The sequence below is a fragment of the Odontesthes bonariensis genome, chromosome 14 (assembly GCF_027942865.1).
Source record: "Odontesthes bonariensis isolate fOdoBon6 chromosome 14, fOdoBon6.hap1, whole genome shotgun sequence".
Taxonomy (NCBI): Eukaryota; Metazoa; Chordata; class Actinopteri; order Atheriniformes; family Atherinopsidae; genus Odontesthes; species Odontesthes bonariensis.
Window position 1 is genome coordinate 9,222,391 of NC_134519.1, and position 27,409 is coordinate 9,249,799.

General features: G+C 41.7%; 4 protein-coding genes across 4 annotated transcripts; all 4 read left to right on the forward strand.

Annotated features, from left to right (window-relative positions):
• Positions 1-2,634: 2,634 nt before the first annotated feature.
• Positions 2,635-4,362, forward strand: LOC142398920 (tripartite motif-containing protein 16-like). The gene has a single exon (XM_075483165.1). The coding sequence runs from the start codon at positions 2,635-2,637 to the stop codon at positions 4,360-4,362; it is 1,728 nt and encodes a 575-aa protein (XP_075339280.1).
• A 6,615-nt stretch (positions 4,363-10,977) lies between these two features.
• Positions 10,978-13,554, forward strand: LOC142398222 (E3 ubiquitin/ISG15 ligase TRIM25-like). The gene has a single exon (XM_075482180.1). It carries the CDS (start codon positions 11,035-11,037, stop codon positions 12,721-12,723), a length of 1,689 nt encoding a protein of 562 aa, XP_075338295.1. The 5' UTR covers positions 10,978-11,034; the 3' UTR covers positions 12,724-13,554.
• Positions 13,555-17,564: 4,010 nt separating this feature from the next.
• LOC142398223 (tripartite motif-containing protein 16-like) lies at positions 17,565-19,262 on the forward strand. Its single transcript, XM_075482182.1, has one exon. The coding sequence runs from the start codon at positions 17,565-17,567 to the stop codon at positions 19,260-19,262; it is 1,698 nt and encodes a 565-aa protein (XP_075338297.1).
• Positions 19,263-24,913: 5,651 nt separating this feature from the next.
• Positions 24,914-27,125, forward strand: LOC142398224 (E3 ubiquitin/ISG15 ligase TRIM25-like). Its single transcript, XM_075482183.1, has one exon. The coding sequence runs from the start codon at positions 24,948-24,950 to the stop codon at positions 26,634-26,636; it is 1,689 nt and encodes a 562-aa protein (XP_075338298.1). The 5' UTR covers positions 24,914-24,947; the 3' UTR covers positions 26,637-27,125.
• Positions 27,126-27,409: the final 284 nt, after the last annotated feature.

The following is a 27,409-nucleotide window of genomic DNA, read 5'->3' on the forward strand; positions in this document are numbered from 1 at the left end:
ATTACAATAATTAAACTTATGTACATACAAAACTTATTCTAACATTTCATTACTCCTCAACCCTCACATAGCCTACTATTCAGGGTCACATTTTTTGTACATAAAAAAATAAAAAAATAACTTTAAAACTGATTTATATTCATGTGAACCCTGAATCTACAAAAATGGAAATATTTAACAACTTTCTAATCATGTTTTAGTGCAGATAATGCACAAAATTAAACACAAAACTATGTGCAGAGACTAATTATGGAATTATGGATACTGTGAAATGCTTAAACATCGTCCGAGCTCTCTGAACTGTCTTCGGATCCATCTAAATCAGTTCCATTTTTCCCTTTTCTCACAAAGTGTGGCCGGCGTGTGCGCAAACTGTCACCATGCCAGATTCAATATATTCAAAATACCATCCTCCTCCCCTCCTTTGGCAGGCATATCTTTTCTCTTCACGGCCGGCTGTCTCAACCATCGCCACATTTTGTTAGTGTTTGTGTCTGTATTTGTACCAATAACACGCTGTTAAATAATGCTCCCGCTTCTCAATGCATTCATTCACAATGATGGAGCAGAGTCACCTAAATAAAGACAGAAGTGTCCCAAATACAAAAATCAAAAGGTGAATGACACCCCATTTGTGCATGTTAAGCTAACTGCTTGTTAATACGATAAGTGTTTTATTACTTTGCTTGTCTTCCTAAAGAGAAAATAATCAGACGCAGGGTAGCAAAACATTATGGGCGTGAAAACGAAACTTAGAAAATCGGCTCGGCGCATGCGCAAAGTAGCAATTCTCGACAAGCAGGAGAAATCGACTGAACACCGGCGTCTATCGTATTTCCAAACCAAGAGTGACCCACTCCCCTAGAACGGCAGCCTCGGCAGATGCGTTCCCATAGAAACTGCGCTCGTGCGTCCCGTGCATAGACTGTATATAAGAATTTCGCGTCCCGTGAAATAGATGGTAAAGTTCCTCATTTATCATCGGCCAAGCCGGCTAGTGAGTTTTTTTTAATACACGCCAAAAATAACTTTCACCCGCATTTGGCGGGTTGGCGGGTGTTAATTTAGAGCCCTGGTGAGACCCCATGACAGCAGAGTGAATGGAGTCCTGATTTTTCCTAAAACTTAAACTACTATTGTGTCAAAGCTAAATAATATATCAACAAACCCCTTAGTTCAATTAAAGTTGAGTCTTTCCTGGCCTGTTTAAACTTCGAATGATATCTCTATGATTAATTATGGCTGAGTTATGAGGCCTCCAAATAAGGCTACTTTTATCCCATTATATATGAATTTTAATGCATTTCCAATGGGCCAGAAGTCATAGTATTTCCAGATTTTCCAGGAATCTGTTAGAGTAATGAGAGAAAAATGTCATAGCAAACTAGTCCCTATCGGTGGACACGTGGGGATATACTTTTTATCTCGGTTGGACCAACCGTGCGGGACTAGTTCCATGCCGAAATTTGGGACAGAAACTGGAGAATAATATGTATGCACAATAGTAATATGTGTGCCTTGATGCTTTTAGCATTGGCACCCATAATAATTGTGTTTATTTTCACTGAGGCTTGTGTAAACCACTGACTGTATGTAGTTTAAACTGGGTTTTCATTTCTGAGCTGATTTCATTAATCTGATGACACTCCTTAACTGTCACTGTTGAGAATGAGATTAAAATCCCTCAAATTATTTATAGTTTTGATAGAAATAGTTAGATTGTTAGAAATGGTTGTTTTGAATGTTCCTCGTGAGGATGTAGAGTCATTGCTGTGGTGAAGGAGTTTGTCCAAGTTTGGGCTTGAGTTAATGTCTGAGAACATGGGGGATGGATGGTAACATTCCCGTCCCTTTGTCTTTCAAATCAGTGCAACTGATTCAGGTCTTTGGCTGCATGGATGTGATTATCATGCAGGAGTCTTTAGGTCGGTTTGTAATCTGTCTGAAGATTCAGTTGAAAGAAACAGTCGTTGGCAGTGATGTTTCTCAGAGTACAGCTGTTTATCTTCTTTCACCACCTGGAACCTCCACTTTTTGTCTTCTACACCTTTGTCTGTCCCCACACAGGTTACATTTCAAACCTTAACCATCTGAGCTGTGAAACATCTTCTGCTTCAGATACTGATCAAAGATATAAGTTCTGAAAGGATCTCCCACTCCTCCATTATAAATATACTGAAATCCCTGCGGTGTTTTAGAGTTCAGTTTTTTATTTTGGCACCAGATGGACCATGATATTGCCAAAGTAGAGTCAAATTAATTGAGGGGAATATATTAAAAAAAAAAACATATTTTCTGCATGTTCAACTTTCAGTGGAAGGATAATGAATTAATCTATCCCTTCAACAGAAAACAAATGAGAATAATGCAACAAGCCCTTGAACAATCCTGACTTTACTGCAGGATTGAGGTGAAACCAGCACTGTCCCTTTCAGTGAAGGAAACTTCCTTGTTCCCTCCCCAAACTGATCTGAAGGTGGGAGGATGTGTGAAACCATTGTGTGACAGAGGAGGAGCTCTTAAGTGAAGATCAGCAGATCAGCTGCAATAAAAGGAGGTGGAATTTGTTTTGTATCACAGCACAGACGGTGTTTCTGCTCTGAGAGTCACACACTGCTCTGCTAAATGGAGGAAATGGCAAAGAAAAGGGTTAAACTGGACCTGGAAAGCTTCTCTTGTTCGATCTGTCTGGATCTGCTGAAGGAGCCGGTGACTATTCCCTGTGGACACAGCTACTGCATGAACTGTATTAAAGGCTACTGGAATGGAAATAATAAGAAGGGAATTCACAGCTGCCCTCAATGCAGGAATACTTTCACACCAAGACCTATTCTGGAGAAAAGCACCATGTTAGTGGACTTTGTGGAGCAGCTGAAGAAGACTGGACTCCAAGCTGCTCCTGATGATCACTGCTATGCTGGACCTGAAGATGTGGCCTGTGATTTCTGCTCTGGAAGAAAACTGAAAGCCATCAAGTCCTGTTTATTCTGTCTGGCCTCTTACTGTAAGAAACACCTTCAGCCTCATTATGATGTGGCTCCATTCAAGAAACACAAGCTGGTGGAGCCCTCCAAGAACCTCCAGGAGAACATCTGCTCTCGTCATGATGAGGTGATGAAGATGTTCTGCCGTACTGATCAGAAGTCTATCTGCTATCTCTGCTCTGTGGATGAACATAAAGGCCACGACACAGTGTCAGCTGCAGCAGAAAGGACTGAGAGGCAGAGAGAGCTGGAGGGGAGTCGGCAACAGATCCAGCAGAGAATCCAGGACAGAGAGAAAGATGTGAAGCTGCTTCAACCGGAGGTGGAGGCCATCAATCAGTCTGCTGATGAAACAGTGGTGCAGAGTGAGAACATCTTCACTGAGCTGATCCATCTCCTCCAGAAAAGAAGCTCTGATGTGAAGCAGCAGATCAGATCCCAGCAGGAAGTTGAAGTGAGTCGAGTCAAAGAGCTTCAGGAGAAGCTGGAGAAGGAGATCATTGAGCTGAAGAGGAAAGATGCTGAGCTGAAGCAGCTTTCACACACAGAGGATCACATCCAGTTTCTGCACAGCTGCCCCTCAGTGGCAGCACTCAGGGGGTCTACACACTCATCCAGCATCAAGATCCGTCCTCTGAGGCACTTTGAGGATGTGACAGCAGCTGCGTCAGAGCTCAGAGATAAACTACAGGACATCCTGAGAGAGGAATGGACCAACATCTCACTGAGAGTCACTGAAGTGGATGTTTTACTGTCAGAACCTGAACCTGAACCTGAACCTGAACCTGAACCTGAACCTGAACCAGAACCAGAACTAGAACCAGAACCAAAGAGCAGAGCTGACTTCTTAAAATATTCATGTGAAATGACACTGGATCCAAACACAGCATACAGAGAGCTGTTACTGTCAGAGGGGAACAGAAAAGTGACATTAATGAATCAACCTCAGTCTTATTCTACTCATCCAAACAGATTCACTGGACATCCTCAGGTCCTGGGTAGAGAGAGTCTGACTGGACGTTGTTACTGGGAGGTGGAGTTGAGAGGGGGAGGAGCTGATGTTGCAGTCGCATACAAGAACATCAGCAGAGCAGGGGATGAATGTGGATTTGGATTTAATGACAAATCTTGGGCGTTAAAATGTCACCAAAGCCATTATGAATTTTGGTACAACGATATAATAACCTCCATCTCAGTTCCTCTGCTCTCCAGAGTCGGAGTGTACCTGGATCACAGAGCAGGTATTCTGTCCTTCTACAGCGTCTCTGAAACCATGACTCTCCTCCACAGAGTCCAGACCACATTCACTCAGCCACTCTATGCTGGAGTTAGATTTTGGGAATCTGGAGACACAGCTGAGTTGTGTAAAGTGAAATAAATGTATTTAGTCAGTTTGTTGCTGAGAGTTAATTGCTGTGATGTATCTGCGCTGCTGTTCTGCTGTTTATTTGCTGCTTTTTCCTGTGTTTGTGCAGCCATGGAGGATATCACTGCTAATAATGAGTTTGATTCACAGAAATATTTCTCCACATGAAAACTTCTCTGAGCTCTAAATATCAGTTGGATCCTTGTGTTGATGTATCTGTATGTTGTTGTTTCTCTTCCACTTCATGGAGCCAAACAGAGAAAGCAGCAGACTTTCCTTTATCACAGATTATTTTCAGATCTCATTACTTTGTAAATGTGAAAATAATTCTGTAGTTTTACTTACTTTGATTTGTTTCAGAGATCAAATGTTGTTGCTGTTTTCTAAATCAACCAACAAATGAGGAATTATTTTCTGAGGTGTTCAGAAACTGTCATTTCCAAGATCAGAATAAATCATGAGATCAGTTATCATGTTTAATGTGTCAACAAATTAAAGTTTTTTGAGAAATACCACTTTATTGTTCTGACATTTATTCTTTAACAGTGAGGAACTATTGTAGATGACTCATAAGAACAAACTGAAGGGACACTATAAACTAACATGGTTCAACATGATTACAATAAAACACATATTTATATAGAAAGAATCAGCTCTATAAATATATAGTTGTATATGATCTTTATGAATGTGGGATGTTATTTAATGAGAGTTGGGGAATGACAAAGATTGCTTGTCAGTTCTGTGTTGACCAAACAAAGGTACGGCACAAATCTGAGGATAAAACTTTTCCTCTCATATTTGCTCATGGCATTGACTGGTGTCCCAAGATGGTTGGCAGTATTAAAGGACAAGACCGTTTTTTTGACATTGGGCCCTTGATTTCACATTATAACATGATGTTCTACTCACCCCTGCTTGTTGTTGGTCATTTGGAGCTGTTCCGAAGATATTCGAGAGGCGTCTGGCTGCTCTCTTGAGATATTCGGCCATGAAACGGTTTCCTATGGGCAACGTTATACAGGCACAAACTATGCTGTTTATAATTTATTAATTACTGTACACTAGCACTGATAACGTGGAGGTGCGTCGCTTACTTAAAAAAATCCGGGTTACTGTCATTTTGAATTTTAGCCGAATGAATAAATAGGCATCAGGTCTGTGGGCTGTCTGTGGTAGTAGCACGACGATGACGTCAGTAACACCCACTTTACGACAAAAATTCAAAATTTTGAATTTTTGCAAGGCAAAGATGAAACCCAGGGCTCCACCAACCCTGCTATTTTTCCAGGTAGTATTTGATGTAGCTAAATAACTTACCCTTTTGTGCTCAGTCATTGACTTGTAATGATTTAAATATTTTATATAATGTTGACAATGATAGCAGAATGTATAATGACACATTCATTGTTAATGGTGCAGTATTATATTTAAAAAAGAGAGAAATCTCACATAAGTAAGCTGCACTTAACCATGTTTGACAATTGGTTATGCTTTTCTAAGTCATATTTTCCAAAACTTCAATAAACACTTGACTTGGATTTATATGCTGTCATTTTAATTACATTCTTTAGAATGAAAATTGAATGAATCTTATCATTAAGAGCTTATGTGTTTACTTATTTAATAGAATCCTGGAACAATATGAGGAAAGTAAATAAATAAATAATGGTTAAGGTGTAATATTAACTGATTGGCAAATTATGCAAAAAATAACTAAAAATTATTACAATAAATTATCCTACCTAGACAAATATACCTCATTCCTATGGACTTTTATGGTACTTATGGACATAACGGGGGGAAATTGCAGAGTCACTTTGGTTATTTGGCAGACCAAATAACCCCTCGACTCTGCGTTGTGTTTATTTAAGGAAGACAAGGAGTTTCTGGACGATTGGACATTTTATTTCCTGTGTGGGAACATAACAGGTTTGCATCAGTGCAATCGGTTCAGCTTCGCACAGCACACTCTGATGCAGCTTTCACAGACTGGATATTGCACTACCTAAAAAAAATGTCAGGAGCCGCCACTCCTCTCGAATATCTTCGGAACAGCTCCAATTTACGAACAACAAGCAGGGGTGAGTAGAACATCATGTTATAATGTGAAATCAAGGGCCCAATGTAAAAAAAACGGTCTTGTCCTTTAACCTTTAGTTGACAAGTGGGCTATAGTTCACTTATCCCGGAGATCATAGTTCATCAAATTTATTTTCAACTTGATGCTTTTTACCAATATCTGACTTCTTGATTACCACCATTGTTAGATTAATTTCCTTTGATCTACGATAACTTGCTTGATACTTCAAGAAGATGGTGTAACTCACACAATGTTATGAGCCATTCAGTCCCTCCCGAACCAGAGCCACTTGTATACCTACAGGGACTGGATTGTGCAGTGGTAAGATTGCCACCGTTATTGTAGGTGACCTGGGCTCAAATCCCCTGCATGAAAGGTAATACCTCCAGTTGGGGTTCTTAGGAAAGACCCCCTTACCCTACCTGTAAGTTGCTTTGGATAAAAGTGTCTGCCAAATACAGTACATAAACATGTGCCCTCAGAAGGAGTATCTGCTGTGTGATCAGTTGCTGTGCAGACAGCTGAGTGGGTAAGAGGAGAGGAGCGTACACAATATGGCTCCAACTGACAGGGAGATCTTGGTGTTCAATACTGATATGTGTGCCTCGAACAAACAGTTGCTGTTCGAAAATTATGAGTTATATTTAAAAAAATGCTTGAACTGTGAGTGCCAGAAAGTATGGCAGAAGCCATTGTTGTCATTTTTATTCTGCTCCTATGTACGGTATTTTTTTTACTGCCAGTTTTAAAAACAGCCACATTGATTTGATAAGGAGATGAGGTGATCTGGCTATAATGGCCATCAATAGCCCCTTTCACACTGCGACCCGCTACCTTAGCGGGTCCAAATTGCACCTTCGACCCGCGTCGAGCAATGTGAACGCTTGGCGTGTCAGGGTGACCCGTGTCGCCTGAAGCCGAGTTCAGGGGGCGTTGCCTAGTGGCAGAGCGTCACACGAAACACATAAAATGCTGGGCGTGTACAATGACGTAGGCACAAGCCATGCGTCGGAGGTAGGGTGAAATACACCTGTCTGCATCAAATTTTTCAAACAAACGATGGCGGGACACCTTGAGAACTCATTTTTGCAATGCAGTTCATGGAGATGTTACTTTACGGTGCGTCTTGCTGCGTGGGAAACCGCGCTCTCCCATCTTTCTCGCCAGCCCTTCCAGCAGAGGTCCATCTTTCACCGTCCCCGAAATGTGGCGGAAAATAACGTCCTCTGCTCGGGGACTGAGGAGCTCGCGGACCTCCTTGTCTCACCAGTTGGCCATATTAAAAAATGTCTCCAACTTGATGTAGGCTAAAACAGAGTAAAACGTGTCCTCACCTGTCCCTGTTGTTCTGAATCAGCTGTCCATTCTGTCTTTTAAACTCCTCACGTCACGCCCACGTCCGACCCGCGTCGATTGTGTTCACATCAAACTCGGCTCGGCAAAAAGACTAGGGTCCGACGAGGGTCGAAAGGCAAGTCGAGTTGACGCGGCAGCCCGGGTCGGCAGTGTGAACACAACAGCGGACACGCTAAATTCGCGAATTAAACGCGGGTTATTCGGCAGTGTGAAAGGGGCTAATGGCAGCCAGAGTGGTCGTTCTCTCCGCTCAGAGGTGATTTGAGAGAAAACTGTGAGGCCAAGCACAATGATGGTGACATTGGGTGAAAGAGGACCAAAATACCTACATTGTGAAATATAATTTGTCTAGGTGCAGCAGACATTTTGGACGTGAGAGAAGTTTATTGAAGTTATTTTGGTATTAATTTCGAGCTTGTCTAGATAGAGTGTTAGACCCCAGGACAGCAGAGTGAGAGGAGTCCTGATTTTTCCTAAAACCTAAACTGCCATTATGTCAAAGCTATAAAATATATCAACAAACCATTTAGTTCAGTTAAAGCCGGGCCTTTCTTGTCCTGTGTAAACTTTGAATGATGTGATATGATTAACTACGGCTGAGTTATGAAACCTCCAAACAGGGCTATTTTTGTCCCAATATATATGAATTTTAATGCATTTCCAATGGGCCAAAATTCCCAGTTTTTCCCAGTTTTCCGGGAATCTGTTTGAGTAATGAGAAGTAAAAGTCATAGCACACTAGTCCCTATCGGTCGACACGCAGGGATATGCTTTTTATCCCAGTTGGACCAACCGTGCAGGACTAGTTCCGAATTGAGAATTCATGACAGAAACAGTAGAATAATAAATATGCACATTAGTAATGATCGTTTCTTGATGCCTTCAGCATTGATATCCATAACAAGAGCTCAGACGATGTTCCTGTCTCAGTCTTCATGATGTTGTGAGGATTTCTGTCATTTGGAAAGTACTCAGAGTGGAGCTGCTGCTCCTCTGTATTGAAAGCAACCATTTTAAGTCTGTTGGTTCATTTTCAAGGATTTTTACTAGATGTCTTGAAAGTTAAATACTTTGGGCTTCTTAAACCAGGGGGAGATATTTGACTGGACTTTACAAAATCATGTCAGTCATCCATGAAAATATACTGTCATTTTTTGTTCCTATAAACTGGAAATACGTACAACATATCTTTCCTCTCCTCGTTTCACCTTTGATACGTCTCTTTGAACTTGTGGTAAGGCAAGGCAAGTTTATTTGTAAAGCTCAATTCAACAACAAGGTGATTCAAAGTGCTGGTAAGTCCTTTCACTGATGATTTTCACCTCATTTTCTATACCCACTTAATCCGTCGGTTGGGTCGCGGGGGGCTGGAGCCTATCCCAGCAGTCATTGGGCGAGAGGCGGGGTACACCCTGGACAGGTTGCCAGTCCATCACAGGGCCACACAGAAACAAACGAGACAAACAACCACACACGCTCACACTCACTCCTAAGGACAATTTCGTTAAAGACACCAATTAACCTAACGTGCATGTTACCCAGAAACTAACGTGCCATGACTAACCTCCATTAAGAGGTTTGTAACATAAGTGGGGTTCCTGGGCGAGTAAAGCCCATTGTCCACTCTCCATACTCTGGTTTTTCATGCTTGGATTGATACCCGCAGTTGGATTCCTGACATCTAACTGCCTCACTTTGCTGCCTGCTCGCCCCACTGTCGCCTCAGAACTACAGCACCACAACCAGCACCCTCCCCACTTTCCTGGATTCCCCTCTGGGACCTAGTAAGGATAAACCAGCCATTACATCTAGAATAATCCTTATTCGAACCCTTTCTAATTATCTCTCTCCTCCCTCAGACAACTGCCTTACCTGGATACTCCTAACAGTCTACAACCACCTCCTCCATTCGATAAACTCTGTTAACCTTTATGCTCCCTGTTTACAGTGTCTGCTCTTGGGTCTGGGCAACTTTGAGGCGGCTAGCAACCTAGCCCTGACACTTCCATTGCATGGTCAAAGGGGGGAGTTGTGTTGGAAAATATTTACTTGAGTTTGAAATATATTATTTGCTGTTATCACACTATCTAAACTGAACTCAAATTTACACCAGTTCCTACATTAAAAGAAACACAGTCATGAAAAGAGTGGTTGATTGCCTCAGTTACTGAGATAATTTCAGGGTTTTGGCTCCAGTTCTGTTCATTACAGGACTTTTATACATCTACAAGCTTTATTTTTCTGTTTCCGCAAATCTGCAGGCACTCAAAATACAAAAACTAAATTGTAATACAAACCTAAACAAGAATGTTTATGTAGAAGCACATTTGTAAATGTACAATTGTGAATTATTTGATATTTATTGATTACTGAAATGTGTACTTAACAGAAAAAAATTCACCTGGATATCCAACAAGTAGTAATGTTGGAGCTGAAAAAGACACCAAACAAAAAGGAACAAAATCTGAAATAGAGAGACAGATAAACATAAATGTGACACGCTCAACAGCGTGGACACCGAAGGTTCCCATTAGTGTGAGGGGATAGAAGGCTAGTCTGCATGCTCCCAACCCACAGATTCTTCAGTTAAATTTATCCAGCTTAGTGGCCCCCAGCTTCTTGGTTGGGCCCCTCCAGCAGGCCATGAAACAAACGATGGTCATCCTTATGTGTAAAATGTACAAGTACATGATAAGAATATATTGCCACTTAGTGTATAAACACAAAAGTAAAAGGATGATATTAATCAGAGATACAAAGTGTTTTCTAAAATTTCATCCTGAGTTTTCAGACTCAAAACTCTGCTGCATTTATGTTGAGTGCAAATTAGGATCAAAACCAGCAACTTGTTTGATATATGTGCACCAACTATTTACATTATTTCAGGAGAAGCTCATCTACTTTGTCTGAAGTTCTATGAAGAAAGAAAATGACGAGGAACTGGAGTTTTAAATTAATGATTTACTGTTAAACTAAAGCTAGATGTCTTTACAGATGGATGAAAAGAAGAATCAACCTGCGTTTTAGCCATGAAGCTGCTGTAAAACAGGTTCAACACACCTCCTGCTCTCAAACACAGCAGCTCCACTCTGCCCACATAGTTCCTTGTTCCCTCCCCTTCATACCTGCCGTTTGATGATGGGTGTAACCGACATGTACAGACACATGATTTGTAGAACAGAGTTCAGAGGAGTTTCAGCTTTGAGGTAGTAAAACTCACTCAGTCGCTGTTGCCGAGAGGAGAAATGGCGCAGAAAGGAGTTCAGCTGGACAGAGAAACCATCTCTTGTTCGATCTGTCTGGATCTGCTGAAGGATCCGGTGACTATTCCTTGTGGACACAGCTACTGCATCAAATGTATTAAAACACACTGGAATGGAGAGAATCAGAAGGGAATTCACAGCTGCCCTCAGTGCAGGAAAACTTTCAAAGCGAGGCCTGTCCTGAAGAAAAGCACCATGTTAGCTGATTTAGTGGAGCAGCTGAAGAAGACTGGACTCCAAGCTGCTCCTGCTGATCACTGCTATGCTGGACCTGAAGATGTGGCCTGTGATTTCTGCTCTGGGAGAAAACTGAAAGCCATCAAATCCTGTTTATTCTGTCTGGCCTCTTACTGTGAGGAACACCTTCAGCCTCATTATGATGTGGCTCCATTCAAGAAACACAAGCTGGTGGAGCCCTCCAAGAACCTCCAGGAGAACATCTGCTCTGATCATGGTGAGGTGATGAAGATTTTCTGCCGTACTGATCAGAAGTCCATCTGTTATCTCTGCTCTGTGGATGAACATAAAGGCCACGACACAGTGTCAGCTGCAGTAGAAAGTTCTGAGAGGCAGAGAAAGCTGGAGGGGAGTCGGCAGCAGATCCAGCAGAGAATCCAGGACGTAGAGAAAGATGTGAAGCTGCTTCAGCAGGAGGTGGAGGCCATCAATCAGTCTGCTGATGAAACAGTGGAGCACAGTGAGAAGATCTTCACTGAGCTGAGGCAGCAGATCAGATCCCAGCAGGAAGCTAAAGTGAGTCGAGTCAAAGAGCTTCAGGAGAAGCTGGAGCAGGAGATCACTGAGCTGAAGAAGAAAGATGCTGAGCTGAAGCAGCTCTCACACAAAGAGGATCACAGCCAGTTTCTGCACAGCTGCCCCTCAGTGTCAGCACTCAGTGAGTCTACACACTCATCCAGCATCAAGATCCATCCTCTGAGGCACTTTGAGGATGTGACAGCAGCTGTGTCAGAGCTCAGAGATAAACTACAGGACATCCTGAGAGAGGAATGGACAGACATCTCACTGAGAGTCACTGAAGTGGATGTTTTACTGTCAGAACTAGAACCAGAACTAGAACAAGAACTAGAACCAGAACCAGAACCAGAACCAGAGCCAGAGCCAGAGAGCAGAGCTGACTTCTTGAAATATTCATGTGAAATGACACTGGATCCAAACACAGCACACAGATACCTGTCACTGTCAGAGGGGAACAGAAAAGTGACATTAATGAATCAACCTCAGTCTTATTCTACTCATCCAGACAGATTTACTGTAAAGTTTCAGGTCCTGAGCAGAGAGAGTCTGACTGGACGTTGTTACTGGGAGGTGGAGATGAGAGGGGGAGGAGTTTTTGTAGCAGTCGCATACAAGAATATCAGTAGAGCAGGAAGTAAATGTAGATTTGGGGGAAATGACAAATCCTGGGCATTAGATTGTGACCAAAACAGTTATACATTTTGGTACAACAAGATGAAAACCTCCATCTCAGGTCCTCAGTCCTCCAGAGTCGGAGTGTACCTGGATCACAGAGCAGGTATTCTGTCCTTCTACAGCGTCTCTGAAACCATGACTCTCCTCCACAGAGTCCAGACCACATTCACTCAGCCGCTCTATCCGGGAGTTTGGATGAATTATTATGGATCCACAGCTGAGTTGTGTGAAATGAAATAAATGTATTTAGTCAGCTTGTTGCTATGATGTCTCTGCTGTTCTGCTGTTTATTTGCTGCTTTTTCCTGTGTCTGTGCAGCCATGGAGGATATCACTGCTAATGATGAGTTTGATTCACAGAAATATTTCTCCACATGAAAATCTTAACTTCTCTGAGCTCTAAATATCAGTTGAATCCTTGTGTTGATGTATTTGTATGTTGTTGTTGGAGCCAAACAGAGAAACCAGCAGACCTTCCTTTATCACAGATTATTTTCAGATCTCATCACTTTGTAAATGTGAAAATAATTCTGTAGTTATACTTACTTCAGTGATCAAATGTTTTTGCTTTTTTGAAAACTCTCAGTAATGATCTACTTGTTAACCCAGAAACTGAATGTCCTGATTCTGAATGTTTTTCTGTAAATAATAAATTGTGGATTCATCCTGATCATGAATTGTGTTTCTGTGAAAATGGGAGTGAGGCTGTCACCCCACCAGCATCCCTCATGGTGGCAACACACGGCTGCAACAAGTAACTGCTTTGTTTCAGAGATATTTGTTTAAACCCATCTGTGGCTGGAAGAGTTGCTTTAGTTCAGGATCATATTCTGGTTTCACCTGTTTGCTCACAAACTCTTCAAACTTGTTTCTGAATGTGTTCTGAGATGTTGGAAGAAAGTTAGAAAACAAAAAGAACGACGTGAAACCTCAAAGTGATTCAAATCAAACCTAAATGTAAAAATTTGATATGATGTCGGTCATTACAGGAGATGTAATTTGTACTCAGTTAGAAGTGGAAGAAGAATTATTGGACATAAGTTACAGAATCAGAACCACAGAGATTTGGTTTCAGGGAGAAACTGTAGATTTACTTTTTATTTTTACTCAAACTGCAAAAATATTCATATGGAAACATACATGAATATAAAAAATAGAATAAATTAGTTGGAATGACACTTTGAAATACTTGTGAGTTATGGAATGATTAAAGGTGATGTGTGTGATCTTACATCATATTTGTTTATCTGATTCTGAATGTGGTGGAGTAGAAGTATGAAGTAGCAAAAGATTAAAAAAAACTAAAGTAAATGTCAGGTCAGTGAAACATTGTAATTAAGTTCAGTATATTTGGTCACTTTCTGCTGCTGTCAGTGATGGACTTTTCAAAGAAATCTGACTCAGCTCTGATCATTAATGATAATATGATGAAGACAGGATGATTTCATCCAGAATAATATAAAGTTATTGTTGTGGGGCTGAGAACTGATTAACTCTCGTTGTTCTGTTCCACGTATTGTTTAAGGATCGTCACAGGTACGAGTTTGGGTGGAGCAGGTCACAGTAAGGTGGAGTTTCCAGCTGACTCCTCAGTTTCAGTCGTGTTTGGAGGCCGCAGATGGAGATGTAACTTTGCTGTTTAGTCTGCCACTTATTGATAAAGTTTACAAAAAAAAAACATTAACGGGAAGAAGTTCCCTGAAAGCAGCATCAGTGTTACAGGTTGTGAGTCCTGTGAACAAACTGACACAGTGTTGAGTTACACATATTTAAATCTCAATTTCCTCATGTTGCTGAAGCTGCCAAAGATTCAGTGAAGCTTTCTCATGTCTCCCTGCAGGTTCAAAGCTGAAATCTGAAAACTAACACAAGAGGGCGCCTTCACCCTGCTCACAGGGATGCAGAGGAGGTTAAAGCTCCTGCTCTGTTCATTTACACTGAACTCTGCCTGTGTTCTGGCCACTTTGACTCAGAACATCTTAGTTTATTTTAAATCCGTAATACATAAATATTACCGAAAGTCTCTTTTTTAATTATTCATGGCTTGTAGGCCTCATTGACCTGAGTTCATACAACTAATTTCAGTAAACCCAAGAACACCCTCAGACAGGGACTGTTTCACCCAAAGGATTAAACACCCAAACACAAACTGGGTGGTGCCGTGTATGCAGTGCAGCAAAGACTGTGCAGACCTCTTTATAGGAGAGACCAAACAACAGCTCCACCAGCGCATGGCACAACACAGGAGAGCCACCTCTTCAGGTCAAGACTCAGCAGTGCACCTTCATCTCAAGGAGAAGGGACACTCTTTTGAGGACATTAATGTCCACATTCTTGACAGAGAAGACAGGTAGTTTGAGAGAGGAATCAAAGAAGCCATCTATGTAGAACTGGAAAAACATTGTTGAACAGAGGAGGTGGTCTCAGGTTTCCCCTTCCCAGCACCTACAATGCAGCATTGTCTCTCCTCCCCAAGCAGTTTTACAATCATTCTCACCTTGGATTCTGTGACCAAAACTCACTCAGGTAGACAATTCGGAGGTGATAAAGACTCTAACGACATGCACATTGGTGGGTGTTCAGTGACACATGTGACTGTAACGACCCTCTGTGTATAAGCTGATCCATCTCGTTCAGACTAAAGACTTTCGGATGAGAGGTGAAACGTCTTCAAGATCCAAGAAGAAGTCCAGTTGACCTTATTAGAGCTCTTGTAAATATTTTTTATCATTTCAGTTTATTTCTGACTTTCGGGTTTTCATACCACATGATGACTGTGTTGAAAATAAGTGCAACAGTGTAAACCACCAAGATATTATGAAAAACTAGAAAATTTCTTAAGAAATTTTGATGGGTGCCAATGGAGCTACTGCCCTCTGAGAGACACAGGCTGTCATGTTATGGTCATATTGTATTGGGAGCAGACATAACACAGTGGCTGTCATATACCTGTTATAACAGGTCAGCCATCTTGGCTGTGCCCTCAGAAGGAGAATCAGCTGTGTGATCAGTTGCTGTGCAGACAGCTGAGTGGGTAAGAGGAGATGAGCGCCCACAATATAGCTCCAACTGACAGGGAGACCTTGGTGTTCAATACTGATATGTGTGTCTCGAACAAACAGTCGCTGTTCAACAACTATGAGTCATATTAAAAAAATGCTTGAACCATGAGTGCCAGAAGGGATGGCAGAAGCCACTGGTGTAATTTGTATTCTGCTCCTATGTACGTTTTTTTTTTTATTGCCAGTTTTAAAAACAGCCGCATTGATTTGATAAGGAGATGAGGTGACCTGGCTATAATGGCCATCAATGGAAGCCCGAGCGGTATTTCTCTCCGCTCAGAGGTCATTTGAGAGAAAACTTTGAGCCAAGCACAATGACGGTGAGATTGGGTGACAGAGGACAAAAATACCTACATTTTGATGTATAATTTGTCTAGGTGCAGCAGACATTTTGGATATGAGAGAAGTTTGTTTGAGTTATTTTGGTATTAATTTCAAGCTTGTCAAAATAGAGTGTGAGACCCCATGACAGCAGAGTGAGTGGAGTCCTGATTTTTCCTAAAACTTAAACTATTATTGTGTCAAAGCTATATAATATATCAACAAACCCCTTAGTTCAATTAAAGTTGAGTCTTTCCTGGCCTGTTTAAACTTCGAATGATATCTCTATGATTAATTATGGCTGAGTTATGAGGCCTCCAAATAAGGCAGCTTTTATCCCATTATATATGAATTTTAATGCATTTCCAATGGGCCAAAATTCATAGTATTTCCAGATTGTCCAGGAATCTGTTAGAGTAATGAGAGAGAAATGTCAGAGCACACTAGTCCCTATCGGTGGACACGTGGGGATATACTTTTTATCTCGGTTGGACCAACCGTGCGGGACTAGTTCCATGCCGAAATTTGGGACAGCAACTGGAGAATAATATGTATGCACAATAGTAATATGTGTGCCTTGATGCTTTTAGCATTGGCACCCATAATAATTGTGTTTATTTTCACTGAGGCTTGTGTAAACCACTGACTGTATATAGTTTAAACTGGGTTTTCATTACTGAGCTGATTTCATTCATCTGATGACACTCCTTAACTGTCACTGTTGAGAATGAGATTAAAATCCCTCAAATTATTTATAGTTTTGATAGAAATAGTTAGATTGTTAGAAATGGTTGTTTTGAATGTTCCTCGTGAGGATGTAGAGTCATTGCTGTGGTGAAGGAGTTTGTCCAACTTTGGGCTTGAGTTAATGTCTGAAAACATGGGGGATGGATGGTAACATTCCCGTCCCTTTGTCTTTCAAATCAGTGCAACTGATTCAGGTCTTTGGCTGCATGGATGTGATTATCATGCAGGAGTCTTTAGGTCAGTTTGTAATCTGTCTGAAGATTCAGTTGAAAGAAACAGTCGTTAGCAGAGATGTTTCTCAGAGTACAGCTGTTTATCTTCGATCACCATCTGGAACCTCCACTTTTTGTCTTCTACACCTTTGTCTGTCCCCACACAGGTTACATTTCAAACCTTAACCATCTGAGCTGTGAAACATCTTATGCTTCAGATACTGATCAAAGATATAAGTTCTGAAAGGATCTCCCACTCCTCCATTATAAATATACTGAAATCCCTGCGGTGGTTTAGAGTTCAGTTTTTTATTTTGGCACCAGATGGACCGTGATATTGCCAAAGTAGAGTCAAATTAATTGAGGGGAATATATATAAAAAAAACCAAAAAACATATTTTCTTCATATTCAACTTTCAGTGGAAGGATAATGAATTAATCTATCTCTTTAACAGAAAACAAATAAGAATAATGCAACAAGCCCTTGAACAATCCTGACTTTACTGCAGGATTGAGGTGAAACCAGCACTGTCCCTTTCAGTGAAGGAAACTTCCTTGTTCCCTCCCCAAACTGATCAGAAGGTGGGAGGATGTGTGAAACCATTGTGTGACAGAGGAGGAGCTCTTAAGTGAAGATCAGCAGATCAGCTGCAATAAAAGGAGGTGGGATTTGTTTTGTATCACAGCACAGACGGTGTTTCTGCTCTGAGAGTCACACACTGCTCTGCCAAATGGAGGAAATGACAAAGAAAAGGGTTAAACTGGACCTGGAAAGCTTCTCTTGTTCGATCTGCCTGGATGTGCTGAAGGAGCCGGTGACTATTCCCTGTGGACACAGCTACTGCATGAACTGTATTAAAGGCTACTGGAATGGAAATAATAAGAAGGGAATTCACAGCTGCCCTCAATGCAGGAATACTTTCACACCACGACCTATTCTGGAGAAAAGCACCATGTTAGTGGACTTTGTGGAGCAGCTGAAGAAGACTGGACTCCAAGCTGCTCCTGCTGATCACTGCTATGCTGGAGCTGAAGATGTGGCCTGTGATTTCTGCTCTGGGAGAAAACTGAAAGCCATCAAGTCCTGTTTATTCTGTCTGGCCTCTTACTGTAAGAAACACCTTCAGCCTCATTATGATGTGGCTCCATTCAAGAAACACAAGCTGGTGGAGCCCTCCAAGAACCTCCAGGAGAACATCTGCTCTCGTCATGATGAGGTGATGAAGATGTTCTGCCGTACTGATCAGAAGTCTATCTGCTATCTCTGCTCTGTGGATGAACATAAAGGCCACGACACAGTGTCAGCTGCAGCAGAAAGGACTGAGAGGCAGAGAGAGCTGGAGGGGAGTCGACAACAGATCCAGCAGAGAATCCAGGACAGAGAGAAAGATGTGAAGCTGCTTCAGCAGGAGGTGGAGGCCATCAATCAGTCTGCTGATAAAACAGTGGAGGACAGTGAGAAGATCTTCACTGAGCTGATCCATCTCCTCCAGAAAAGAAGCTCTGATGTGAAGCAGCAGATCAGATCCCAGCAGGAAGCTGAAGTGAGTCGAGTCAAAGAACTTCAGGAGAAGCTGGAGAAGGAGATCATTGAGCTGAAGAGGAAAGATGCTGAGCTGAAGCAGCTCTCACACACAGAGGATCACAGCCAGTTTCTGCACAGCTGCCCCTCAGTGTCATCACTCAGTGAGTCTACACACTCATCCAGCATCAAGATCCGTACTCTGAGGCACTTTGAGGATGTGACAGCAGCTGTGTCAGAGCTCAGAGATAAACTACAGGACATCCTGAGAGAGGAATGGACCAACATCTCACTGAGAGTCACTGAAGTGGATGTTTTACTGTCAGAACCTGAACCTGAACCTGAACCAGAACCAGAACCTGAACCAAAGAGCAGAGCTGACTTCTTAAAATATTCATGTGAAATGACACTGGATCCAAACACAGCATACAGATACCTGTTACTGTCAGAGGGGAACAGAAAAGTGACATTAATGAATCAACCTCAGTCTTATTCTACTCATCCAAACAGATTCACTGGACATCCTCAGGTCCTGGGTAGAGAGAGTCTGACTGGACGTTGTTACTGGGAGGTGGAGTTGAGAGGGGGAGGAGCTGATGTTGCAGTCGCATACAAGAACATCAGCAGAGCAGGGGATGAATGTGGATTTGGATTTAATGACAAATCTTGGGCGTTAAAATGTCACCAAAGCCATTATGAATTTTGGTACAACGATATAATAACCTCCATCTCAGTTCCTCTGCTCTCCAGAGTCGGAGTGTACCTGGATCACAGAGCAGGTATTCTGTCCTTCTACAGCGTCTCTGAAACCATGACTCTCCTCCACAGAGTCCAGACCACATTCACTCAGCCACTCTATGCTGGAGTTAGATTTTGGGAATCTGGAGACACAGCTGAGTTGTGTAAAGTGAAATAAATGTATTTAGTCAGTTTGTTGCTGAGAGTTAATTGCTGTGATGTATCTGCGCTGCTGTTCTGTTGTTTATTTGCTGCTTTTTCCTGTGTCTGTGCAGCCATGGAGGATATCACTGCTAATAATGAGTTTGATTCACAGAAATATTTCTCCACATGAAAACTTCTCTGAGCTCTAAATATCAGTTGGATCCTTGTGTTGATGTATCTGTATGTTGTTGTTTCTCTTCCAAACAGAGAAAGCAGCAGACTTTCCTTTATCACAGATTATTTTCAGATCTCATTACTTTGTAAATGTGAAAATAATTCTGTAGTTTTACTTACTTTGATTTGTTTCAGAGATCAAATGTTGTTGCTGTTTTCTAAATCAACCAACAAATGAGGAATTATTTTCTGAGGTGTTCAGAAACTGTCATTTCCAAGACCAGAATAAATCATGAGATCAGTTATCATGTTTAATGTGACAACAAATTAAAGTTTTTTGAGAAATACCACTTTATTGTTCTGACATTTATTCTTTAACAGTGAGGAACTATTTGTAGATGACTCATAAGAACAAACTGAAGGGACACTATAAACTAACATGGTTCAACATGATTACAATAAAACACATATTTATATAGAAAGAATCAGCTCTATAAATATATAGTTGTATATGATCTTTATGAATGTGGGATGTTATTTAATGAGAGTTGGGGAATTACAAAGATTGCTTGTCAGTTCTGTGTTGACCAAACAAAGGTACGGCACAAATCTGAGGATAAAACTTTTCCTCTCATATTTGCTCATGGCATTGACTGGTGTCCCAAGATGGTTGGCAGTATTAAAGGACAAGACCGTTTTTTTGACATTGGGCCCTTGATTTCACATTATAACATGATGTTCTACTCACCCCTGCTTGTTGTTGAACATTTGGAGCTGTTCCGAAGATATTCGAGAGGCGTCTTGCTGCTCTCTTGAGATATTCGGCCATGAAACGGTTTCCTATGGGCAACGTTATACAGGCACAAACTATGCTGTTTATAATTTATTAATTACTGTACACTAGCACTGATAACGTGGAGGTGCGTCGCTTACTTAAAAAAATCCGGGTTACTGTCATTTTGAATTTTAGCCGAATGAATAAATAGGCATCAGGTCTGTGGGCTGTCTGTGGTAGTAGCACGACGATGACGTCAGTAACACCCACTTTACGACAAAAATTCAAAATTTTGAAATTTTGCAAGGTAAAGATGAAACCCAGGGCTCCACCAACCCTGCTATTTTTCCAGGTAGTATTTGATGTAGCTAAATAACTTACCCTTTTGTGCTCAGTCATTGACTTGTAATGATTTAAATATTTTATATAATGTTGACAATGATAGCAGAATGTATAATGACACATTCATTGTTAATGGTGCAGTATTATATTTAAAAAAGAGAGAAATCTCACATAAGTAAGCTGCACTTAACCATGTTTGACAATTGGTTATGCTTTTCTAAGTCATATTTTCCAAAACTTCAATAAACACTTGACTTGGATTTATATGCTGTCATTTTAATTACATTCTTTAGAATGAAAATTGAATGAATCTTATCATTAAGAGCTTATGTGTTTACTTATTTAATAGAATCCTGGAACAATATGAGGAAAGTAAATAAATAAATAATGGTTAAGGTGTAATATTAACTGATTGGCAAATTATGCAAAAAATAACTAAAAATTATTACAATAAATTATCCTACCTAGACAAATATACCTCATTCCTATGGACTTTTATGGTACTTATGGACATAACGGGGGGAAATTGCAGAGTCACTTTGGTTATTTGGCAGACCAAATAACCCCTCGACTCTGCGTTGTGTTTATTTAAGGAAGACAAGGAGTTTCTGGACGATTGGACATTTTATTTCCTGTGTGGGAACATAACGGGTTTGCAATTTGGACCCGCTACCTTAGCGGGTCCAAATTGCACCTTCGACCCGCGTCGAGCAATGTGAACGCTTGGCGTGTCAGGGTGACCCGTGTCGCCTGAAGCCGAGTTCAGGGGGCGTTGCCTAGTGGCAGAGCGTCACACGAAACACATAAAATGCTGGGCGTGTACAATGACGTAGGCACAAGCCATGCGTCGGAGGTAGGGTGAAATACACCTGTCTGCATCAAATTTTTCAAACAAACGATGGCGGGACACCTTGAGAACTCATTTTTGCAATGCAGTTCATGGAGATGTTACTTTACGGTGCGTCTTGCTGCGTGGGAAACCGCGCTCTCCCATCTTTCTCGCCAGCCCTTCCAGCAGAGGTCCATCTTTCACCGTCCCCGAAATGTGGCGGAAAATAACGTCCTCTGCTCGGGGACTGAGGAGCTCGCGGACCTCCTTGTCTCACCAGTTGGCCATATTAAAAAATGTCTCCAACTTGATGTAGGCTAAAACAGAGTAAAACGTGTCCTCACCTGTCGTTGTTGTTCTGAATCAGCTGTCCATTCTGTCTTTTAAACTCCTCACGTCACGCCCACGTCCGACCCGCGTCGATTGTGTTCACATCAAACTCGGCTCGGCAAAAAGACTAGGGTCCGACGAGGGTCGAAAGGCAAGTCGAGTTGACGCGGCAGCCCGGGTCGGCAGTGTGAACACAACAGCGGACATGCTAAATTCGCGAATTAAACGCGGGTTATTCGGCAGTGTGAAAGGGGCTAATGGCAGCCAGAGTGGTCGTTCTCTCCGCTCAGAGGTCATTTGAGAGAAAACTGTGAGGCCAAGCACAATGATGGTGACATTGGGTGAAAGAGGACCAAAATACCTACATTGTGAAATATAATTTGTCTAGGTGCAGCAGACATTTTGGACGTGAGAGAAGTTTATTGAAGTTATTTTGGTATTAATTTCGAGCTTGTCTAGATAGAGTGTTAGACCCCAGGACAGCAGAGTGAGAGGAGTCCTGATTTTTCCTAAAACCTAAACTGCCATTATGTCAAAGCTATAAAATATATCAACAAACCATTTAGTTCAGTTAAAGCCGGGCCTTTCTTGTCCTGTGTAAACTTTGAATGATGTGATATGATTAACTACGGCTGAGTTATGAAACCTCCAAACAGGGCTATTTTTGTCCCAATATATATGAATTTTAATGCATTTCCAATGGGCCAAAATTCCCAGTTTTCCGGGAATCTGTTTGAGTAATGAGAAGTAAAAGTCATAGCACACTATTCCCTATCGGTCGACACGCAGGGATATGCTTTTTATCCCAGTTGGACCAACCGTGCAGGACTAGTTCCGAATTGAGAATTCATGACAGAAACAGTAGAATAATAAGTATGCACAATAGTAATGTGTGTTTCTTGATGCCTTCAGCATTGATATCCATAACAAGAGCTCAGACGATGTTCCTGTCTCAGTCTTCATGATGTTGTGAGGATTTCTGTCATTTGGAAAGTACTCAGAGTGGAGCTGCTGCTCCTCTGTATTGAAAGCAACCATTTTAAGTCTGTTGGTTCATTTTCAAGGATTTTTACCAGATGTCTTGAAAGTTAAATACTTTGGGCTTCTTAAACCAGGGGGAGATATTTGACTGGACTTTACAAAATCATGTCAGTCATCCATGAAAATATACTGTCATTTTATGTTCCTATAAACTGGAAATACGTACAACATATCTTTCCTCTCCTCGTTTTACCTTTGATACGTCTCTTTGAACTTGTGGTAAGGCAAGGCAAGTTTATTTGTAAAGCTCAATTCAACAACAAGGTGATTCAAAGTGCTGGTAAGTCCTTTCACTGATGATTTTCACCTCATTTTCTATACCCACTTAATCCGTCGGTTGGGTCTCGGGGGGCTGGAGCCTATCCCAGCAGTCATTGGGTGAGAGGCGGGGTACACCCTGGACAGGTTGCCAGTCCATCACAGGGCCACACAGAAACAAACGAGACAAACAACCACACACGCTCACACTCACTCCTAAGGACAATTTTAGAGACACCAATTAACCTAACGTGCATGTTACCCAGAAACTAACGTGCCATGACTAACCTCCATTAAGAGGTTTGTAACATAAGTGGGGTTCCTGGGCGAGTAAAGCCCATTGTCCACTCTCCATACTCTGGTTTTTCATGCTTGGATTGATACCCGCAGTTGGATTCCTGACATCTAACTGCCTCACTTTGCTGCCTGCTCGCCCCACTGTCGCCTCAGAACTACAGCACCACAACCAGCACCCTCCCCACTTTCCTGGATTCCCCTCTGGGACCTAGTAAGGATAAACCAGCCATTACATCTAGAATAATCCTTATTCGAACCCTTTCTAATTATCTCTCTCCTCCCTCAGACAACTGCCTTACCTGGATACTCCTAACAGTCTACAACCACCTCCTCCATTCGATAAACTCTGTTAACCTTTATGCTCCCTGTTTACAGTGTCTGCTCTTGGGTCTGGGCAACTTTGAGGCGGCTAGCAACCTAGCCATGACACTTCCATTGCATGGTCAAAGGGGGGAGTTGTGTTGGAAAATATTTACTTGAGTTTGAAATATAGTATTTGCTGTTATCACACTATCCAAACTGAACTCAAATTTACACCAGTTCCTACGTTAAAAGAAACACAGTCATGAAAAGAGTGGTTGATTGCCTCAGTTACTGAGATAATTTCAGGGTTTTGGCTCCAGTTCTGTTCATTACAAGACTTTTATACATCTACAAGCTTTATTTTTCTGTTTCCGCAAATCTGCAGGCACTCAAAAATACAAAAACTAAATTGTAATACAAACCTAAACAAGAATGTTTATGTAGAAGCACATTTGTAAATGTACAATTGTGAATTATTTGATATTTATTGATTACTGAAATGTGTGCTTAACAGAAAAAAAATCACCTGGATATCCAACAAGTAGTAATGTTGGAGCTGAAAAAGACACCAAACAAAAAGGAACTAAATCTGAAATAAAGAGACAGATAAACATAAATGTGACACGCTCAACAGCGTCGACACCGAAGGTTCCCATTAGTGTGAGGGGATAGAAGGCTAGTCTGCATGCTCCCAACCCACAGATTCTTCAGTTAAATTTATCCAGCTTAGTGGCCCCCAGCTTCTTGGTTGGGCCCCTCCAGCAGGCCATGAAACAAACGATGGTCATCCTTATGTGTAAAATGTACAAGTACATGATAAGAATATATTGCCACTTAGTGTATAAACACAAAAGTAAAAGGATGATATTAATCAGAGATACAAAGTGTTTTTTAAAATTTCATCCTGAGTTTTCAGACTCAAAACTCTGCTGCATTTATGTTGTGAGCAAATTAGGATCAAAACCAGCAACTTGTTTGATATATGTGCACCAACTATTTACATTATTTCAGGAGAAGCTCATCTACTTTGTCTGAAGTTCTATGAAGAAAGAAAATGACGAGGAACTGGAGTTTTAAATTAATGATTTACTGTTAAACTAAAGCTAGATGTCTTTACAGATGGATGAAAAGAAGAATCAACCTGCGTTTTAGCCATGAAGCTGCTGTAAAACAGGTTCAACACACCTCCTGCTCTCAAACACAGCAGCTCCACTCTGCCCACATAGTTCCTTGTTCCCTCCCCTTCATACCTGCCGTTTGATGATGGGTGTAACCGACATGTACAGACACATGATTTGTAGAACAGAGTTCAGAGGAGTTTCAGCTTTGAGGTAGTAAAACTCACTCAGTCGCTGTTGCCGAGAGGAGAAATGGCGCAGAAAGGAGTTCAGCTGGACAGAGAAACCATCTCTTGTTCGATCTGTCTGGATCTGCTGAAGGATCCGGTGACTATTCCCTGTGGACACAGCTACTGCATCAAATGTATTAAAACACACTGGAATGGAGAGAATCAGAAGGGAATTCACAGCTGCCCTCAGTGCAGGAAAACTTTCAAAGCGAGGCCTGTCCTGAAGAAAAGCACCATGTTAGCTGATTTAGTGGAGCAGCTGAAGAAGACTGGACTCCAAGCTGCTCCTGCTGATCACTGCTATGCTGGACCTGAAGATGTGGCCTGTGATTTCTGCTCTGGGAGAAAACTGAAAGCCATCAAATCCTGTTTATTCTGTCTGGCCTCTTACTGTGAGGAACACCTTCAGCCTCATTATGATGTGGCTCCATTCAAGAAACACAAGCTGGTGGAGCCCTCCAAGAACCTCCAGGAGAACATCTGCTCTGATCACGGTGAGGTGATGAAGATTTTCTGCCGTACTGATCAGAAGTCCATCTGTTATCTCTGCTCTGTGGATGAACATAAAGGCCACGACACAGTGTCAGCTGCAGCAGAAAGGACTGAGAGGCAGAGAAAGCTGGAGGGGAGTCGGCAACAGATCCAGCAGAGAATCCAGGACGCAGAGAAAGATGTGAAGTTGCTTCAGCAGGAGGTGGAGGCCATCAATCAGTCTGCTGATGAAACAGTGGAGGACAGTGAGAAGATCTTCACTGAGCTGAGGCAGCAGATCAGATCCAAGCAGGAAGCTAAAGTGAGTCGAGTCAAAGAGCTTCAGGAGAAGCTGGAGCAGGAGATCACTGAGCTGAAGAGGAAAGATGCTGAGCTGAAGCAGCTCTCACACAAAGAGGATCACAGCCAGTTTCTGCACAGCTGCCCCTCAGTGTCAGCACTCAGTGAGTCTACACACTCATCCAGCATCAAGATCCATCCTCTGAGGCACTTTGAGGATGTGACAGCAGCTGTGTCAGAGCTCAGAGATAAACTACAGGACATCCTGAGAGAGGAATGGACCAACATCTCACTGAGAGTCACTGAAGTGGATGTTTTACTGTCAGAACTAGAACCAGAACTAGAACAAGAACTAGAACCAGAACCAGAACCAGAACCAGAGCCAGAGCCAGAGAGCAGAGCTGACTTCTTAAAATATTCATGTGAAATCACACTGGATCCAAACACAGCACACAGATACCTGTCACTGTCAGAGGGGAACAGAAAAGTGACATTAATGAATCAACCTCAGTCTTATTCTACTCATCCAGACAGATTTACTGTAAAGTTTCAGGTCCTGAGCAGAGAGAGTCTGACTGGACGTTGTTACTGGGAGGTGGAGATGAGAGGGGGAGGAGTTTTTGTAGCAGTCGCATACAAGAATATCAGTAGAGCAGGAAGTAAATGTAGATTTGGGGGAAATGACAAATCCTGGGCATTAGATTGTGACCAAAACAGTTATACATTTTGGTACAACAAGATGAAAACCTCCATCTCAGGTCCTCAGTCCTCCAGAGTCGGAGTGTACCTGGATCACAGAGCAGGTATTCTGTCCTTCTACAGCGTCTCTGAAACCATGACTCTCCTCCACAGAGTCCAGACCACATTCACTCAGCCGCTCTATCCGGGAGTTTGGATGAATTATTATGGATCCACAGCTGAGTTGTGTGAAATGAAATAAATGTATTTAGTCAGCTTGTTGCTATGATGTCTCTGCTGTTCTGCTGTTTATTTGCTGCTTTTTCCTGTGTCTGTGCAGCCATGGAGGATATCACTGCTAATGATGAGTTTGATTCACAGAAATATTTCTCCACATGAAAATCTTAACTTCTCTGAGCTCTAAATATCAGTTGAATCCTTGTGTTGATGTATTTGTATGTTGTTGTTGGAGCCAAACAGAGAAACCAGCAGACCTTCCTTTATCACAGATTATTTTCAGATCTCATCACTTTGTAAATGTGAAAATAATTCTGTAGTTATACTTACTTCAGTGATCAAATGTTTTTGCTTTTTTGAAAACTCTCAGTAATGATCTACTTGTTAACCCAGAAACTGAATGTCCTGATTCTGAATGTTTTTCTGTAAATAATAAATTGTGGATTCATCCTGATCATGAATTGTGTTTCTGTGAAAATGGGAGTGAGGCTGTCACCCCACCAGCATCCCTCATGGTGGCAACACACGGCTGCAACAAGTAACTGCAGAGATATTTGTTTAAACCCATCTGTGGCTGGAAGAGTTGCTTTAGTTCAGGATCATATTCTGGTTTCACCTGTTTGCTCACAAACTCTTCAAACTTGTTTCTGAATGTGTTCTGAGATGTTGGAAGAAAGTTAGAAAACAAAAAGAACGACGTGAAACCTCAAAGTGATTCAAATCAAACCTAAATGTAAAAATTTGATATGATGTCGGTCATTACAGGAGATGTAATTTGTACTCAGTTAGAAGTGGAAG

Excerpts from the sequence above, each read along its gene's own strand:
- LOC142398224 (XM_075482183.1), top strand. The coding sequence starts at position 24,948 with ATGGCGCAGAAAGGAGTTCAGCTGGACAGAGAAACCATCTCTTGTTCG.
- LOC142398223 (XM_075482182.1), top strand. The coding sequence starts at position 17,565 with ATGACAAAGAAAAGGGTTAAACTGGACCTGGAAAGCTTCTCTTGTTCG.
- LOC142398222 (XM_075482180.1), top strand. The coding sequence starts at position 11,035 with ATGGCGCAGAAAGGAGTTCAGCTGGACAGAGAAACCATCTCTTGTTCG.
- LOC142398920 (XM_075483165.1), top strand. The coding sequence starts at position 2,635 with ATGGCAAAGAAAAGGGTTAAACTGGACCTGGAAAGCTTCTCTTGTTCG.